Source organism: Sturnus vulgaris, chromosome 10 (assembly GCF_052056855.1).
Source record: "Sturnus vulgaris isolate bStuVul1 chromosome 10, bStuVul1.hap1, whole genome shotgun sequence".
NCBI lineage: Eukaryota > Metazoa > Chordata > Aves > Passeriformes > Sturnidae > Sturnus > Sturnus vulgaris.
In genome coordinates this window covers 6,607,991-6,627,253 of record NC_142252.1, presented here as the reverse complement: position 1 = coordinate 6,627,253, position 19,263 = coordinate 6,607,991, and the positions used below count along the sequence as shown (strand labels likewise).

The 19,263-nt window shown below is 43.9% G+C and overlaps 1 protein-coding gene and 1 pseudogene across 2 annotated transcripts; both read right to left on the bottom strand.

Moving 5' to 3' along the window:
• Nucleotides 1–1,084: 1,084 nt before the first annotated feature.
• Nucleotides 1,085–4,703, bottom strand: LOC148222598 (uncharacterized; annotated as a pseudogene).
• A 1,966-nt stretch (nt 4,704–6,669) lies between these two features.
• Nucleotides 6,670–18,336, bottom strand: PROC (protein C, inactivator of coagulation factors Va and VIIIa). 2 transcript variants are annotated; one of them, XM_014879533.2, is made up of 9 exons: nt 14,922–18,336; nt 14,509–14,592; nt 13,966–14,126; nt 13,044–13,068; nt 12,402–12,512; nt 11,578–11,718; nt 11,115–11,224; nt 10,101–10,218; nt 6,670–7,330 (listed from the first exon to the last, which is right to left on the bottom strand). In XM_014879533.2, exons 2-9 carry the CDS (start codon nt 14,573–14,575, stop codon nt 6,768–6,770), a joined length of 1,296 nt encoding a protein of 431 aa, XP_014735019.2. In that variant the 5' UTR covers nt 14,576–14,592; nt 14,922–18,336; the 3' UTR covers nt 6,670–6,767. The 2 variants fall into 2 exon arrangements, with proteins under 2 accessions (XP_014735019.2, XP_088026820.1); XM_088170694.1 differs by having other exon boundaries at nt 14,509–18,336.
• Between the last annotated feature and the right edge of the window lie 927 nt (nt 18,337–19,263).

Genomic DNA, 19,263 nt, shown 5'->3' with positions numbered 1-19,263 from the left:
TGCTCAGGTGAAGGTATTCACAGACCACCTGGGATGTGGAAAAACTGAGGGGTTAATTTTTTGTTCAACTTTGTCCATTTTCTCTTTATTCATTGCTTTATTAATCAGTTGTTGTGTCTTTGGAGATCTGCATCTGTTACTTTTGATTTAGAAGTATTGATCATCTTCCATGCAAAGGATTTTCTTTTCATGAAGACCAATGAAAAGTTTGAGAGAAAGCCAGCAGATTGACCACTTAAAATTCCAGCAGCTTCCAGCTAAAATATCACGGTAGCTTAAGAGTTACTTTGAGAAAGTCTGTTTTACCAGTGGGAAGGAGAACCTTGTGTTAGGGGGGATAATGCTGTTTTTGTTCCTGCTGCTACAGACTGACAGCAGAATAACATCTGGTAGTCTGTGGCTTCTTTGCTTCTGAAAATGACTGAGTTACTGCTGGCACCAGCCATGAAGAGTTTGCAAGTGTGTGTAAGGGTCACATCTTAAATTGGCCTGTGGGAGTGTGGAGGGAATGACAGTAACAGAGCTTTGTGCTGGGACAGAAGCTTGAAGCAAGAACTGAAGACCCCTGTGCTGGCTGGGGCACTAAAGAGCTTTGTTCCTGCTTTCTCCAGGTATGTGTATAATTCAGTAACCACCTCTGGTGTGTGTTTTAGCATGCTGAGCCCTTCAGCGGTTTAGTACTGAAGTACTGAACTTGGTGGTCTTTTGCAAGGCCTAATACAAATAATTCCAGTCAAAATTATTCATAATAGTGCGGCACTGCTTGTTCTGTCAGGAAAACAAAGGTTCCGTTGTGGAACAGTAAGAATGGACTTTCAGAAGTGCTGGGGGTTTGTAATTGCAACTTCATAGTCAATTGTAAGAAAAGGTCAGAAAATCAAAACTTGTATCAACATGAAACACAAAGGTCACCTGTTCCGATTCCTACCACAAAATCCCTTTATCCTGCAGCTAGGTCAGTTCCTGCTCAGTTTATACACAAGTCCATACAGACATCGGTTTTTGTATTGGAAAACATCTGTAATTGTAATATACAATACAAATTTATATACAAATACAGATTTGTAAATAGAGATATGTAACTGATTTGTACTTGAGGTTGTACTTGGTGCCAGAACTTCAGAGCTCCCTCTCTGTGTTCAGCATTGTCTCCTGACAGTTGCCACAACTGCACTTGCTACAGTGAGCACTGAATTCACACAAGGCTGTGGGCCTGTCATAACACAGGTAGGCTTGAGAGATGGAAAGCGCCTGCTTTCTATAAAACAAAACAATGTTGTTTTATTTTTTACCCACATTAAGAAGGGTTATCACCTCCTTTGTTACTTGCAGGTAGATCTTCATTATACACAAGTACTTTACTCAGCAATACTTAAATGAGCAATATACGCATTTCAAAGTTTCTTTGAGGGTAAGTTGATTTTACTTCATTAAGGATGGGAGAAGGCATAGTGTCATAGATTGAAACACTGTAATAATAGAATTGATCGTGTTCTTAGAGGTGATATTAAGATAAGTCAATAGAAAAATGTTCTGAATCTGCTACACTTTTAACCACCTCTTTGACCCAGCGGCTGTAGTTGGATACTCTGGTGTATACACCCTATTTCCCTTGCTTGGCACAGCCTCACCCCAGCTGGCAGTGCCCAGGAGGAACGAAGTCTTGCAGTGGGACACAGTGCAGGGCCTCCTGCTGGCAGAGCTCCAGCCCCTCAGCACCGTGCCCGAAATCCCAGAGAGGCTGGGCCTGTCTCAGCCCTGCCCTGTTGTGTCACACAAAGCACAGCTCAGTCAGAGGTGCCCTGTGCTCACCCAGGGACGTGCTGGGGGCTGACGAGGTCAGGCACTGTGGCCGTGAGCACCCAGTGCTGTTAATAATCAAAGAGGGGAAAGGGGTGTGACACGGTCTGGCCTCCTGTCATGGTCCAGCTCCTGGAGTTTTACATGATCCATTTTGACTTAATTCTATATCCTAGTGATGCTTTTAATTCTGTTCAGTAGTGCTAGAAACAAACACTGAAAAGTAGCAAAAAACAATTACCACAGAATGCTGTCTTAGGTTATGAAAAACTAGAATGCAAATGGTTTAAAAAAACTCTTTAAAAAATAGAATGAATATACATAGCTGTATATATACACACACATATACAAGATTAAAATACAAATTGCCTGCATAATGAAAATTCAAAACTTCCTCAACTTCCTTAATGGTAACACTTAATTTCAAAAAGAAAATATACAGGTTTGGCAGCATTCAAAGAAAATTCCCATCTACCAACCCAGAATCAGGCTCGCCTAAACTCAGCTAATGGTGACATTTTCACTTGTCAAAGTCCACAATGAATGTACAGTCCAGCCATGCTCATCCTGGATTTTTCTACCTGTAAGTACTTCCTGACATGTGGAATTGGGAAATCCACTTGTATGACAGCAGTAAAAGAGACTGAGGGTAACATGGGGTTTTTTTAGATCAGAATTTGTGTGCAAGCCCCCACACAACACTAGGACACAGACCAAAGAGAGACAATAGAGTGAAAATTAGTTACAAATAAGGACACCCACAAAAAATGCCCCAAACCATGATTTAGAATCCAAAACAAGACAATGGAAACAAACACTTCAGTTGTCCCTGTCTGCCACATGCACTTGCCTTCACCTTTGAGCCCTCAGTTTTGCCTCTACCATGCTCAGCATTCTAAGGAACCTTACCTGGCCGTGGAACTTGCCTTGTAAAAATTAGTCTTCAGTCTTCCAAAAGGAGGCAATACTTGGCTTTTCCCCAAGGACATGCAGATGCAACCTGAATCACAGCACAGATGATCTGACTTAATAGAGAGGGTATTAACATTCCAATCCAAAAGCAAGATAGGGGAAGAATGATAAAGGTATTTAAGGTCCCTATTATCAAAAAGAAGACTGAGAAATAATGTGTCGTTCTATTGCTTTTGACCTGGAAAAACAACTTTATTATGGCTTGATGAACTCGCTTCTCCTTATGGACCCAGTGATGACAAAGTAAGAAAGCATTTAGGTGTGGTGTTTATTGTGAGACTGGAAGTAAAGTATTACCTGCCAGGGCAATGTCCACTCCCGTTAGCCTGGAGTCATACTGCTCCAAAGCAGAGCTGCTGTTTGGATGGGCTGAGGTGTGTCCAAAACACCTCCCCAGTCACTGTCCTGATGCAGCCCCTCATTCCCACATTGAACAGCTCCCGTTCCATTCCAGCCAGAGCCCTCCCATCGCTGGTTTGGCCCGGTTGCATTTCCTACTGTTCTTCCCGCCTGGCTGCAAGTGCTGTGGTCTCCTTCTGCCCTGCAGGACCCTGGGCTGGCTCACCTTGGGCAGCTGAGGCTCCCCTAGGCCTGCCAGGCCTGTGGTCTCCTCCACTGCCTCATGGTGCTCAGGGACATCCAGCTCTTGCCCTGCAGCACTGTCCCACAGTGGCTTCTGGGTCACAGAGCCACCTGTGTCATGTTCCAGCTGAAAACATTTCCTGCCATACCCATTTGTCCAGCGTCACCCTTTGTGCACATACTCTGTCCAAAAGCATCCTTTAAAGTCTCCTTTTCCCCTTGTTCCAGCTCTAACTGTGCCCTCTGTGCTCCCATTCCACTTGGGCACAACATCCCTGTGCTCCCACTGGCCCCTGCAGAGCTATTTCAACCCAAGCCACTATTCCTCCAGAGCCCACCTAGCTTTGATTGGGCCACAGGGAAATGGTGCTGGAGGGGGCAATGACAGAAACAAAGACTTGATCTTAGGACATGTGGTGTCATGTTGAACTCAACACAGTGCTTTTCTTGTCCAAGGATGGAACTCAACCTTCAAGTAAGAGCCCAGAAACAACTCTTGACATCGTAATGTCCAAAAGCCATTGGCCACCACCCAGCTGACTCATTGCCCAGAAAAAGGCCCATGGCTGTGCCTGCTCTAAGTCACCGACATCAGCCAGGAGCAGCCTGCCCAGGGCCCCCATCAGGACAGAATGCAAGCCCAGTGCTCCCTTCCTGCCTGCCATAACAACCAGTTTTAAAGCCCCTGTCCTGTCCCCTTGCCTCTCACTGGCACTTCAGCATCATGTGTCCTGCTTGGATGCAGAAAGAACAGAGCCAGAACTGACTGTCCTGCTGCTCCTTGACCCTGTACATGCTCACAGGGGCATTGGATTACAGACACGTGATAGAGAAGAACCTTAACATTTAAAAGAGGTAAACGTAAGAGATCTTTTCACACACTAAGTGCAAGCTGCGGTAGCTGCAGCGTTTGCAGCTCTTCTGCAGTTAGTGACGGAGAAGTCGCTGCCCTTTGCCTCTGCTTTACCTGCCCGCACGCATCTCTCCCCATCCTCGTGCAGGGCGTAGTCCTGGAGCAGGGACACAGCTCGTGGAAGGCGCTGTCGCCGTCCCTGCAGTGCTGCCAGCAGCCGCCGTTCTTGTACCAGGCCAGGAAACACGGGCACTGCGCACTCATAGCTGCACACGGGCTCCAGGCAGCTCCCAGAGCTACCATTGCATCAAGGAAAGTAGGAAAACATCTGCCAGAATCTCACAGGAAAACAGAAGGAACCCCCTCTTACAGTTCCACAACCACCAGCTACCTAGGAGTCACAGGTAAAAGAAGTTTGGATTTCTTGGCATGACTTTCCCACACGGAATGAGTTACCAGGATTCAACAGCACGTACCCCTCTGTTACCTGCAGCATGTTTTCAAAAACACAGGATCCAGAATGAGTTCACCTCCCACAGAACCATGTAATTACACTCACATTTTTCTTTATTTTTTAGAGGAAGACAGGAAAGAGATTTGGATGTACACCAGGAACAGCCATGAGGTCAAGAGGTTGATCATTAACCCATCACAAATATTGACAGAGGAGAGACAACCTGGATTCTATCAAACACATTAGAAACCCAAAATCAGAAGAAAACTGCATGTGTGTTTCCACACATATACTACACAGGTGCATTAAAAAGAGAATCAAAAGGTCTTTAAAAATATCCTTCAGTAATAAAAGACATCTTTTGCAACAGATTTATTCAGGAAAATATGGAGATTCTGAGAGCAGATTTCTGACACTCCATCACCTTCCAACAGGTAAGACCAACTGATTTGGAAAACACACAAGCTGCTCTGTAAACCTCTGCTGAAATATGCAGAGCTGGGAGTGTGCAGGAGGATTCACAGCAGTCACTGGCAGGCAGGCAAATATTGCCTTGTCACAGTCACAGCCACTCCGACATGACAATTTCTGCCATTACTCAGACCTGTGCTTTACTGGCTTTGGACACAACTTTGTTTTTCCCTGCAAGTCAGTGTTACAGGTTCCCTCTTCCCAGTCCAGGCATGGTGGGAAAGCTGCTGTTCAAAGCATTATTCTTTAACATTAGTCCATCCCTAAATCCTGTCCCAAGGCAAAAAGAGGAAGAGAGGAGAGGGACAGAGCCAGCAAGTGACACAGAAGCCCTTGGCTTGACTGCTACTTCTTCAGTGCATGACTCAAAAGCCTCACTTGGGTAATAAGCACAGACAGCTTCTGAGGGAACGAATTTAAGAGGTATTAAGCCTCCTTACTGATATATTAAATTTCTTACAAACTCTAATAAAATTTCATTGTACCTGTTAACAGTCTCATCACAAGAGCAGACCAAAGTTCTTCACTGATCCAAACATGCATCCAAGACCGTTGAGATGTTGAAAACATCACTACAGCAGAGATAGTTTTCCTTTTTCTTTCTACAAGATTAATTATGTTTAACAAGTCTCAAGTACTAAAATTAGAAAAAAGTATAAATTGTGATATTAAATTTCACTTGGACTATTGCTACTTCCTATGGACTTATTTGTGCTGTATGTCTTTATTTTATTTACTGATATACACACAGACAGAGATGCAAACAAACATGTATTTATCACTAAGAGCATTGGCAATGCTAACACAGCCTGCAGCCTGCTGCATCCACCAGAACAGGAATGAACAGAAGTGTTTGCTTGCTTGTTAGTTAGAAGAGAATTATAGACTTCATGATAAATAGAGCCTGCAAAAGCTTGGAATTAAAGATTTTTTGTTTTGGGGGGTTTTTTTTGTTGCTTTTTGTTTGTTTGTTTTTGTGAATAACACTGAAGAGAGTTCCCATTCCCTTTTAAGGAAATTTGGGAGGGTAAAATCCACCACCAAGTATGCAAAGAATGGTAAATACAGATAAGTTCCAGTCACCTGCTGAATCAACAATCTGTGAACACTAGAGTAAGGTGTAAAGAACTGGAGGTAGTAAAGACATAATAAAAATTTCACTGGGTTGAATGGAAAATTATACAAACACTGAGCAAACCAAAACAATTACTGTGGATAATACCTTACAGTACATGTGAAATGACAGAACTGCGTCACTAGGGTTATTTGCAAAACACTTTTCTCTGTCCCCTCCACCCCAACCAGTTAAGACACTTTACACAATTGCCATTTTTATTTCAAAGATGAGTTGTCTGACCATGGACAACCTTATTTTCTACAGTGCTGTATGTACAGCATTTCAGCTAACAGGATATTTTCTTGCCTGTAAGGCCAAAGTAGGACCATACCACAAATAAACAACATAACCTGCAACAAACTAATGAGAAGGAGGAAAAAAAAAAACGAGGAAAAAATAGATAACAATGAAGACAGCACACAAGGTTAACACATAATATTTAATACTGAAGATCTGTCAGTACATTATATTGCATACTGTCACTAGCACAGAGCCACATTTCAGACTCTGGATCAGAATCAACCCTTCAAAGGAGCTGACATATCTATGTGGTGATGAATCCACTCCAGGTACTGACTAACTTTGGTGTAGACTCCAAATTTCCCCCTTCTTCCACAGCCTTCACCCCAGCTCACCAGTCCTACCAAAAACCAAGTATCCTTGTATCTAGTGAACATCGGGCCTCCGCTGTCCCCCCTGCAGGAATCTTTCCTGTCTCCCAGGCTCCCAGCACACAGCATGTTGTCAGAGATGTGGGAGCTCATCACCTGGGCGCACTCGTTGCGGGGCACGATGGGGATTTCGATGTACCTGAGGAAAGCAGCGTAGCTGTTGTTGTGCTCGCTCTTGCTGCCCCAGCCCGTCACCACCACCTGCTTCCCACTCCTCATCAGCTCCTGCTCTGCCAGGTTGCGGGTGGGAAGGCAGATTGGCAGCGCGTATTTGTAATACATCACGTGCTCCGCCAAGTGCAGCATGGCTATGTCATTATCTGAGGTCTTCTTGGTGTAATTTTCATGGATCACCCATTTATCAACCCAAATGGTTTGCTCGTCTGCCTCAGAACGGAAACGGAATTTACCTGGAAGAGCAAACAAGATGACAGATACTGTCAAAGCTTCCTTTACTTTGAAGACCAAAGCATCTGGATTACACCACACATTAGGACTGCACTACATGTTTTAACTTCTCTTGTAATACAACTGTTTATGTCATAAGTTAACAGTGTTCTTAACAGATGGACAAATCTCTAAACTTTTCATATTTATGGAAATCATTAATACCTATAGAGCTCTAGAGCTCTGGTCATCAGCTGAGAAACCAAATTGCCCTGTGGTGTTCATATTTCATTATACTTATGTGATGTGGGTCACCTTCAGGAGGAAAACAACCTTCTTGGAGCCAGCATTAAAAGCTGGGAGAGCAAGCACACCACAAAAAGGACATTTACAACAGGACATGAGCTTTATGTTGCGTAGCCAGGGCCTGGACAGCTGAATGTCAGGATTTGTAAGAAAAAGTTGACTAACGGGGAAAATGATTCCTTTCTGAAATCTTACATCTGTATTTTAAGGAATTTTTCACTGCTTAACTCTCTTCAGTTGCTATTTGTGCTACAGGATCATAGCAACTTTGTAGGCCAAGCAGTTATGGAACAGCAAGCAAAAAACTATATTGAAAGGGGCCAGAAATGCATTTGTGATGCATTGCAATAGCAAAGGCAGAGCTAGGTTTTCTGGCAGGCTGTCAATGGGGTCCTGCAAGTTCTCCAAACACAGGGACTTAGAAGCCACAGTAGTTACAGAAATATATTCTCAAAAGATCCCTTAAATCTAGCTTTGGATCTTGGTCTTCCAGACCGTTTATTTCTGAATCTCTCTTCTTGCTCCTCTGCAGACAGACAATGGACAGTTCACACATGGCCAGAGCAGGCAGCTGAAACTGCTCTGATGTCTTTTACTGAGGGCACCAGCCCCTGATGGATTTGCTAGTATTGAGCCAACAATCACAAACTGGTTTTTCTCTCCTATCACAATCTCTTTTCTTTGCAGTGACAGTGTCCACATCCCTGAGGCAGTGTGAAGCCACCGTGGCTGGGGGCTGGCTGGCAGAGCTTTATTTCTGCCTTCACAGATACAAACTCTGCTTTAGGCCTCAGAAATAACTCTGGACTCAAGCCCATCTCCTCTGAGGAAGGCAGAGTTGCTTTGCAGGAACACACTTCCTACGGGGTCACATGCTCTGTACATCAGCACAGCCACCAACTGTCTCCATCCTGAGGCACCCATCAACCAAGGGTGACACCTTTCACACTGCAGTGACAGGTTCCCTCACCCCCAGGGGAACACCCTTTGACTTCTGGTGGTTTAAATTCCAGAAATCCTGGATGTACACCTGGAGGTACTGAACCCAGAGGCTGCGGAAACACATTCAGCTCCTTCTACACAATAAGGACCATCATAATCTTGCTGCTGGCACAAAAATATTAACTGTGAAGGCAGAAACAGTATTTTGAATGTAATCATTACATCCACCTATCTGCTCTATCTTCTTGGAGTTCTGAACATACTTCTGGATGCTCTTAGGCTGGTGATGCAGGAACCAGACTACAAACAGGAATAATGTGTTATTCTCAAATCCATCCTCCAAAACTTCAGCTACTCTGAGAACTAACTTTCAGATACTAAAAAGCCACATGAGCACTGCTACAAGACTTCTCCCCAAGCTGAGTGTAAACTCAGATGGAAGTTCCCCCTCCAGTTTTGCTCCTGTGGGTGGCAAGCAGCAGTGGGGCAAATCCAGAAGCGTGTGGGAGATCCCAGCCTGACAGACACAGGTTGACTACCACTTGTGCAGGCTCAGTACAAACACTTTCCTGGCTGTCTCCATGGACATGGCAATGTCTTAATCCAAAACTTTCCTCCTTGTCCCTCACAGATGTCTCTGGGTTTTTCTGATGAGAACTGCCTTTATGGTGACAGACGTCTCTCTGTGAAAAGGTGAATATTCTGGCACTAAGAGGACCCAAGGCTACAGCACGCACTTTTCGATTAATTCTTTATGTTGGATGTACATAAACTTATTGTTTCTGCTCTGAAGAACCTGCACATCCATACTGTGTACAGAACATGCACGCAGACCATCTATTTTTAAAGCTGTATTCACAGATAATGCATTGGCAGGACTCTTCACAAATACTGGGAATAATCTGTCCTTTCACTAATGGAAAGCAAGCAGTTGAGCTGTTATGCCTCAGCACCAATGGTAGATAGAAAATACTGCTCAAAAAAAAACCCCGATGTAAGCGTGAATGAAACACTAATTATTTTTGTCTGTTAATTCAGAAGAAGCACTTACTTGACATAGTGACATTTTCTCATGCTCCAGAGCAGCAGAGCAAGTAAAGGCAGTGCTGCCATTCTGCAGCACTTCTCCAGTGAAACAGTCATAAGCAATAGTGTTTAAATACATGAAAAGGCAGGAAGAGACCTGTGACATTCTCCTTCTGGGATCAAGACTTTTTATCAGTATTGGGATGGCCTTTAAATATTTTCATCATCAGAAAAACACAGGCAGAAGAGACCAAGGCTTTCTACTTGCAAGCACCAGCAGCAGTGCTCAGGAGCCATCAGCTCACTTCCAGAGTAAGGCTGATAATGGCTCAAATGAAATCAGACTTTTACTGAACTTTGTTCTAAGCTAAGGTACATATTAAATACTGCCTAGATAGACCACTCCTACAGCCAAGGACTTTTGTCTTCAGAACCTGCTAGTCTTTTCCTTGAGATGATAAATGTTAGGAATTAAACAGTTATATTTAAAAAAATACAGGGACAGATGATTTTCCGTACCAAGTTTAATTCTGAACCTCTTGTGTTCCTCAAGGCAGTGTGCTGCTGTTAGGACCCAAGCTGGATGGATGAGAACACCCCCACACAGAAACATCCCTTCGGTATTTTGCAGCATAATCTGAAACAAGACAAGGGAGGTGTGACACTGCATGAAGCACAGCTCACAGAGTACTGTACTCATTCTTCTTGGATGCTGCCAAATACCCAGACTCATCAAGCACCAAAGCATGTCACATTCACTGAAGCCAAAGCTCTACAGGGGGACAAAAGATCTATGAATAGAGTCTCTGTGAAATACCTAAAAAAAATTTTTGAACTTCCTGAATGAGGGCTGGCTTCAGCCAAATAAGCATAGGGTGATGCTGGTCACTGCAAAGAAGCACTTTGTACTCAAAGCTTTGAATTACAGAGCACAAATGAGGAGTGTGTCCCACACCAGACACAGCACATCATCTCAGGCTGTACATCTCACACTATGGTGTCAAAAGCCCTTTCATATCAAAGGGAACCGGGCCCTAATTATTTGCCTTCATTAGTTCCATGGCAAGATCTGTGAGGTCTCCCTTTTCTCTGCAATAACCCAACCTGCCATGGCATATTTTGCTGATTAAATCTGCAAACTTGAATTTATGACAGACAAGACTTATAAGAAAGGGCAGGAAGATCACCTCCCACTAGAAGGCTGTTGCAGGAGCTGCAGCACACATCACACACCATGAGTTCCCCAGGATGGAGCAACAGAGCAGGTGAGTGCCATCACCATCCTCTTTTGGTAGTGTTGGCACAGTAGATCAAAAACTTGACAACAGCAACAGGGTCAAGAATACTCACAGATACTTAATTATTTTTTTCCTGCTACTCCAACCTTTGGGATGCTTTTGAAAAAGCTAAGGGACTCTTAGCTTCATATGACACCACCAGAACCAATGCAAGAGCCTTTCTGGAGCAGAGAGGCAGGAGAGCAGCTCAGAAAGAGCCTGAACTTTTTGTGGCAAAGAATCTCTTTCTCCTTACCTGCCAAGGGCTGCCTCCCCTTCTTCCAACTGTTCCATCAATGAGCCGAATATTGAAGTCTGCTTTGGCTTCAATGTAGTCCGACTTCACTCTTCCACAGGGGAACTCCACTGCAGAAGATGCAGAGAAGTTCAGTAGCAAAGCCCAGATCACCCAATCCTCCTTCTAGAGGATTTCCTCTGTCTAACCTAGGCAAAATTGTTCAAAGGCTTCATGGAAGTCCCTCAATGCTCGGCAGAGGAGGCAGTCTCCTGATTCCCCTCTATATCTCCATAAGGCAAATATGGATTAAGGGCCATAAAGTGGGTATGGAGCTGGGAAATACAGGCAGAGTTAGTCTTCATGGACTAGATGTTTTGAAAATGAGTACAAAGCGCACTGCAGATAAATTTCCCGTAAAACTCTTTTACATCAGTCTGAATAATCCTCTGTCAAAGCTGGACTACAAACATCCTGCTCTTACCTACAGGCTCACAGGTGGTGTGGTCATCCCTGAGCTGATACCCCGATGCGCAGCTGCACAAGCGCTGCTGCTCGGCAGGGTCCTCCCTGCAGAAATGTTCACAGCCCCCGTTATCCAAGGAACAGTTGCTGTATTTGGCCTCTGTAGAGAAAACAAACAGCAAGAGAGATGTGGAGTTGGGAAGTCAAGAGTCACAGAAAGGTAAGGTGGCAAAGTGACATCGTGTTTCAACTGGGTAACAGCTGACAATGGATTTGGAATGAGAGTGGGCTTCAATGACACTCAGGCCCTTAGCAAACAGACCTAGTTCCAGAATCAGGCAGTGGGGAGATGGAGGAAACAGAATACTGTCAGGTAGACTGGAGAACAGAAAATTCCCTGTCACTATGTGCCAAGTCACACAGTGAAAACTGTTGATGATACATGACATACAATGCTCATCCCTAAATATGGTATCCAGCTTTTGTCTAAAGAAGAAATCATCATAGTAATAAAATATTTACAGTCAACTGGATTTTCCCCTATATTTAAAAATCTCACCATAATACCTGTGCTGACAATTCTAAGGTAAACCTCTGCTTTGCACAGTTATTTACAGTATTGTCCAAAATTTAGATATTTCTCTAAAATTCTCCTCTGGTAACACAAAGTTAATTTTGCTTTAGATAAGCACAGATAAACCTCTTACCACATCCAGAAGCAAGAGAGAAATCACATTAGTAAAGAAAAAATATGCTGTGCAATGACTGAAGTCTCCATCCCTATCACACAGACATCCCTGTCCCAAAGGATGTTACTTTATAGTGGGTTAAATGCAGTGTTACCATAACTGCACAAAACGCCCTCCCAGCCTTTGTTACAGATGCAGGAAAATTTTCCAATATTGTCCTTGCAGATCCCGTTGGAACAAGGTTGTTTCTCACACTGATCTCCATCTGAAACAGAGGTAGGAAAACTTAGTCTCTGAACCATACAGAGCTCACAGAGGGTCATTTCAACACGAACAGACACCCCCCCCCCCCCCCCCCCAAACTCCCAAGTATCAGCCATGTTTCTGGCACTTAATGCTGACACCTCTGTGGCACTCAGCCAGAGGCAGGGCCATCAGTTTGAGTTCTCAATTCCATCCGCAGAGTGAGTGGAGTGGGCAGAAGGGGAGGAAAGAGTAAAGCCTGAGGCAGGCAGGGCAGCAGCAGGTTACTGCTGGACCACGTCAGGCATGGTTAGAGAATCAAAGCATTTTTCACTCATTCCTTAATTCTAGGAAAATAATTGATGATAGATACAGATGCACCTCAAGTGTTTTAGGAAGGTTGCTTGTATGATAGAACAGGAAAACATCCTCTACACACCCCTTACGAGAGAGAATGAGAATTTGACTTGGTGTAGGACACATGGCAGGAGGAAGGTTGAGTACTAGTAACTCCTGAGGAAGCACAGAGAAGTGATTAGGAGTCTTTACTTACCTACATACTTGCTCCAAAAATCTAGCTGTGGAGAAACAAAACTTGTATTACAGCGAGTAAACTATTTTTAACAGGTGAGGGATTTAAAATGTTTTGTGGTCTTGGCCAACAGGACATAGCAGTAACATCAGTCTCATTCTTCTTGGCAATGTAGTGACTGGCACTACAAAGCAAGAAAACCAGCCAGTGACCCTCCTGTACTGTCTGTTCTAAGCATAGCCCCCCCCTTGCTCTGCTTGCAGGCTATTTTCTTGGCACTTACTGCCAGTAAGTCACCTGAGTTCACTTGAGCCCAGTTAGACAAAGCACGGGCATTCTAAGGACAGCCCCTCTCTCCTCTGGGGTCTGAGGGATAGCAAGGACTGGGTCATCCTATGCTTTGAGCCTGCTCTGCTCAAAACAGCAACATAGAGTCCAACCCAACACAACAATTGAGTGTGGAAAGGGGCAGGAATCAGCAGACAGTAAACATAGTGTCCAATTCAAAATAGGAGTCTGGAGGAGAGAGAGAACATAGTGATAAGATAAATCATAACTGGGAGTCTTGGGAGATACACTGAAAAGCAGCCAGGACTGGTGAATGGACAACAAAAGGGAAAGTCTGGAAGGACTAGGAAAAACTCAGTAGCAGCAAGAATAGCCAATGGGGTCAAGCAAGGATTGGAATTAACTGTCTGGGACCTAAACGTCATCAGAGTGGGTTAGGTGGGACATGCTTGAGTAGCCAAGCTTTGTGGCCCATAGAGGGGTAACTTGACAATCACTGTAACACAGTGACACTCAATACCATGCCTTCACCGGAGGAGCCAGGAGACATCCTGTTCAGTACTGACAGCACGATCTCCTTTGCCCTGGATTGCAATATTTTAAGAAAATAATTGATTGGCTAAATTTTCCACTCATCCTTAAAAAAACAACTTACTGTTGCTTCCTTGGTTTCAAATATCTCACTGGCCTCCTCAAAGTCACAGTGCTCTTCAACACACTCACGCTCCAAAGAGCCTGGCTTAAGCTCCTCCAGGAAAGTGTTTGCCCGCTTCTGGATTCTCAGGACTTGGTTTGCCTCTTTACTGTTGTAAAATACTGCAAGCAAAAAGGTGAAAGCACAAGCAAAGGGCTGGCTGAAAACTGGTAGTGGTGCTTCCCAAGGGACACTTATGAGAGCAACAGACTCTCTCCAGTACAGCAAGAGTGGCTGCCCTAGACACCGTGTGCTGTCTGTGCTGTGCTGTAGAAGCAAGCTCCAGCCTCTGCCCTGTGGTACTCTGACAGCTCATGGGGCTCAGCAGGGCTCTGACCAGGCAGCTGCCATGGCCCCGGCACTGGCTGTGAGTCTTTGCCAGAGGAAGTCAAACCCCCCTAATGGGAATGATTTCAGCCACTCCCTCTGACTAACAGAGGAGCAGGAAAAGCAATTGCAGTGACTGGGAAAGGCTGAAGGCCATCTCTCAAAAAGAACACTTACTTGAGGTGCCGCAGCTCCGTGAAGAGCAGGCAGCCAGCAGCAGCCCTACGGTGAGGAGCTTCCACATCCTGCAGCAGAAGTCACCTGAGGAGAAGGCAGGTGTCAAGAACACATTGCAGTGGCACAAGACCCTGCTGCAGACAGTTCCCACCAATCCAGCTCAGCCAGCTCGCTCACTTGCTTTTCAGAGAGCAGCTTCCCTGCTGAATGCTCCTCTCTGGAGCAGCCATTCGCTAGAGATTCCCTCCAGACTGGTTTGCTCATTCCCTTTAATATATCAACAGCTCTCCCAGAATACTTCTGGCCTGTCCTGACATCTTCCCCTTGTCACTGGACATTTTTTACAAGCTTCATGCTCCATTAAAGCAAGCTGTACTTGGAAATCTCAAAGGATATACTTTTGAAGCACTTACTACTTTATTCAGTGGGAATCAGCGTGATCTGTTCCTCCTCCATGAGCTCTGCTGGAACTTAGTTAATCCATAACTTCAGATATTTACTCTTTGGAGTGACATGAAGTGCTTTCTTTTTAGTTGTTAAGCAAACAGAGAGCTCAGGGAGAGCTTGACCATTTACCTGCATACAGGGAAGAAGTAAAATAGCTGAGGCACCTACTCTGCCTTTCTCAAACCTTTTTTTTTTCCTTTTGATTCTCTGGTAAGAAGAAATGGTTATATATAGTTTGCAAGTGTACATACCCAGTGCTGAGGTCTCTTTAAAGATCCTGCCCTATTCTCACAGCACACAATCACCCAAAAGAGACACATATTGCAATTTTTAAGTCTTCCCACTTCACTTTCTATTTCACAAAATAGCCAAGGGAACTAACCCCCCTGATAGCCATGAGCAGATACCAGATGCTTGTACCAGCATGTTGCATCTTCTGATGTCCTGGGTTAGCTCTCATGAGAACAAAATACTCTATTGAATTCTGAACACCAAGCATTTAGAGAAAACCTCCGATCCTTTTCAAAAGTTCTCTTGCCTTGGAGGTGGTAGGAACCAGCATGTCCCAGTTCTCTGAGAACAGTGTCTGCAGTGGCACCTCTGGGAGCTGTGCAGCAGAATTCCAGAGTCACTCAGGTTGTAAAAGACCTCCAAGACCATTGAGCCTAACCTGTGACCGATCCCCACCTTGTCTCCCAGACCAGAGCACTGGGTGCCACATCCAGTCATTCCTTGAACACCTCCACGAATGGGAACTCCAAACCTCCCTGGGCAGCCCCTTCCAATGCTAGACCACCTTTTGCAGGAAGAAATTCTTCCTGCATTCTTTCATGACATCTTCATGCAAATTACCTGTGCACATCAGGGTAAGTGCCACCAGAGGTTAGGAAAAGATGGCTCCCCCTGGAATCTCAGCTCCCATCCCATGACACTGATTAGGAGAGCTCTGACTGCTTATAAAACTTTCACTTTCTTTTTCCCTCACAAATTTGTCCATGGACTTGCTTGAAGACAAGTTCTCTTTAAACGAAGTTCATCCATTTGGGACTTCAGCTAAAAAGATTGCTGCATCCATTTCCCAGCTAGGGAAGGTGTGTGCACTGCAAAGCTCTACTGGTATGTTCTTTATCCTCAGTTTCAACAAGAAAACTTCAGCTGAGATTAATAACAATAGATTTTTGCTGCAAATTAAGTTTATGAAACACACCTGAAGACAGGAAACTTAAAATAGGAAACCTAAATAGAAACACAGGTAGTACCCTGTAATACATGTATTATTCATGTTTGTAGCTGACCTGGCTAGTTGCTACTATGTAGGTTATGTGGTTTTGAATACATGTTTGTTTCTAAGATTTGGTATAGTCTCAGAAATAAGATTGGAAATTCAGGACACTTTTGTTCACTGTAAGACATAGCTAAAAAATTAAACTACTTGATGTCTTCTACTCCATGTCAATTAAACCAACACAAAAAATGCTACAAAATTAGTCTACAGCACTTACATTTACCGTTTCACTCCTCTCTAAGGAACAGCTCTGAACTTCTGATGCAAGCTGGGATAAAACCATTTAATCACAGCACGGGGTTTTATTAGCTGGTTCCCACCCAAGGGGCACAGCAGCGCTCTCACAATGAAATCAGTAGCAGAGAATCCTTACTGGAAGCTCAGAAACATGTTTACTTTATATACAAGAAAAAATGTATTTACAACAAGTAAACTATGTACAAAAAAACCAAAAACAAAACAACAACCCAAGAGACATTTCCATGGTAATCACTGTATAAATTAACAAAATAAATAGGAGGGAAGCAGGTCCCATTCTTAAGGCACAAAACCTTCTTCCCAAGACTGTACAGGGATTCACTTGCTTCCTGATGCTTTTGACAGGATTACAGGAATGGTGGGGTGACCCCTGAGGAACAACAGTTGGTGGACAATGATACAGACATGCAGTCACTGCTGATAGTTGTAGAAAAACATAATTTTTCATCCTTTCCTTTTTTTTTTACAGTACACACATCTTAAGATACAAAATATGTCTTGTAAACAGTCTGTTTTATAAATCACATCGCTATTATGCACATTTTTAAATAACACTAAAACAACAAACAAAGCTTTCCATACAATTTGGGTGCAGAAGCAGTCGTAGCACTGGCACTGAAGGCCTCGGCAGAGCTGGAGGCTGCCAGGTACCAGGCCAGCACCTCCAGGCACCCAGTGCCACAGCTCCCCTTGGCCACCATGCTGGCTCCTGCTGACATCCCACAAGCTACAACAGAGAGGCTGTACCAGCCCTCAAGGGCACTGCCAACAGCCAAATCTCCCTCCAGTCTCCACTGCATGCAATCTTACTTAGCCCCAACCATCATTCCCCAGAATCTGCCATTAAATATCCAGGATGGTGCCAGAATTTCAGAGAATGGACTGAAGCCTCTTCCAAGCAGAAGAAACCCCGTGCCCAGCTCACTGCAGCCACTGCCAGGGGTGAGGGATGTGAACAGAAGGTGCCACATGGCTTTCACAGGAGTTGCACTTCTTCAGGGACCTGTGTGATATGTGCAGTTCTAGCTTCTCTCAGGCTGGTGCTCCTGAGACTGCTGGACAGTCTCTTTTTGACAAAGCAGCACATTTTTTACTAATTATCTTTCCTTATCTTTTCCTTTCTCCTACAAAAAATCATCAGATGTCAGAAGAGAAACTCAGAATAATGTAGCCCAGAATTCTACCTGCTCCCTACTCTGCAGATAGCGCTCACTGTTGTTAACACAAATTGTCTTCTTCTGTTCACAAAAATCTCGCCAACTGCACTGTTCCTGGTGAGACACACAGAACTACACCCCTTTGGGGTTTTTTAGATCTATACCTTAATAAATATTCAAAGGCACTCAGGTTAAACGCAGATCCTGTTTTCTAGCTCTTAAAAGAAGGCAGAACTCCCTCCCTGCCTCTGATAAGTAACAGACAGAAATACAGTGGCTGTCAATGCTTTGATAAATGTGCACATGCACAAAAAGGATCTGAAGGCATTGACACGCAGATCATAAAAGCAGAAGAAATGAAGATGGATCTGTGCAGGCCTCATCACTCATGCAAATGGCTAATGGCCATCAGATCTTGATAGATATGGGATGAATTAAGGAACACACCTGAATATAAAAACTCTTTGGATTCCTCTGTTGCTCCGGGCAGAAGAGGAGAGAGGAGCTGTTTATATGGAAGCAAGAATTTAATCCCTCAAAGATTATGCAAGGCAAGTGCTTATTGTTTATGCATCTCTAACCATAAGGCTGCCTGGGGAAAGTTCACAGAACAGCTCCTTCACTACACACAGGAACAAACACAGACCTCACCTCTCCTCTGAAGTTATGACGTGCCTCAGCCCCCCACTGCTCTCTCCTGGGAAGGCACATGGATGTCCCAGCCACACACATTTCTGGGATAGACAGTAGGATGCATAGACTGTGAGGTCACTGCACCATCACTGAGGATGGCTGTATTTCCTGGGGCTCTCCAAAGGAGATTTCTCCTTATGTTCATCCAGACACAGCTCTGTGCCTCAACAAGCAAGTGGAACAATACAGTATGTTTGCAATTCTTACTTACCTGATACCTCAGGAATTCAATATAATTAGGAGGAGTTTGTACTGATAAATAAAAAATACAGCTATGGAAGCAATTGCCAACATATACATAGGAGAAATACATTCAGGGCTAAGTTTGGACATATTTCCTGCTCAGGTCCCACAATATTTATACCATAAGTGCTTCTAGCTGGATCAAGCACGTTTAGTCTTTTATCTTTTCATGAGCAAAACCTGTCACTCACCAGGCTGATGAGACACATGGGTGAATGTGTCTGTTAGAACAGACAGGTAGAGTCAGAATAACTCTTGGTGAAATACTAGGGAATTCAATGGACTTTGTCCAGCTGAAACGAAATCAGCCCTGAGCCTTTATAAGCTGACAAATCTTTACATAAACTAACTTGACTGATTTTTTTAGACTAGAGAAGTGATATCAATTTGATAAAAATCCTTACAAGTAAAAAAAAGAAGAATTATGTCCTCAGCAAATTATCTTTTATGCCACTGTGTATGTGAGCTTTTCTGTCTGCTGCCATTGTCAGACAGGTGCCACTCTGTAATAATTAAAAAAAAAAAATACACAGAAAATTATGAGTAATTAAAAATTTCTGTTGTCTCTCAAGTTTTACAGCACTGACTGTTGCCAAATTCCCTTTGCAGAAATAAAGATGGTGATATAACTATGCATGCTGGTCTTAGGCTTTAACAGTTACCTAACTGGAG

Excerpts from the sequence above, each read along its gene's own strand:
- PROC (XM_088170694.1), bottom strand. The coding sequence starts at position 14,575 with ATGTGGAAGCTCCTCACCGTAGGGCTGCTGCTGGCTGCCTGCTCTTCA. Across the intron at positions 14,127-14,508 it reads ACGGAGCTGCGGCACCTCAA|TATTTTACAACAGTAAAGAG; the intron begins GTAAGTGTTCTT and ends TTTTGCTTGCAG. Across the intron at positions 12,513-13,043 it reads TTTTTGGAGCAAGTATGTAG|ATGGAGATCAGTGTGAGAAA; the intron begins GTAAGTAAAGAC and ends CCTCTGTTTCAG.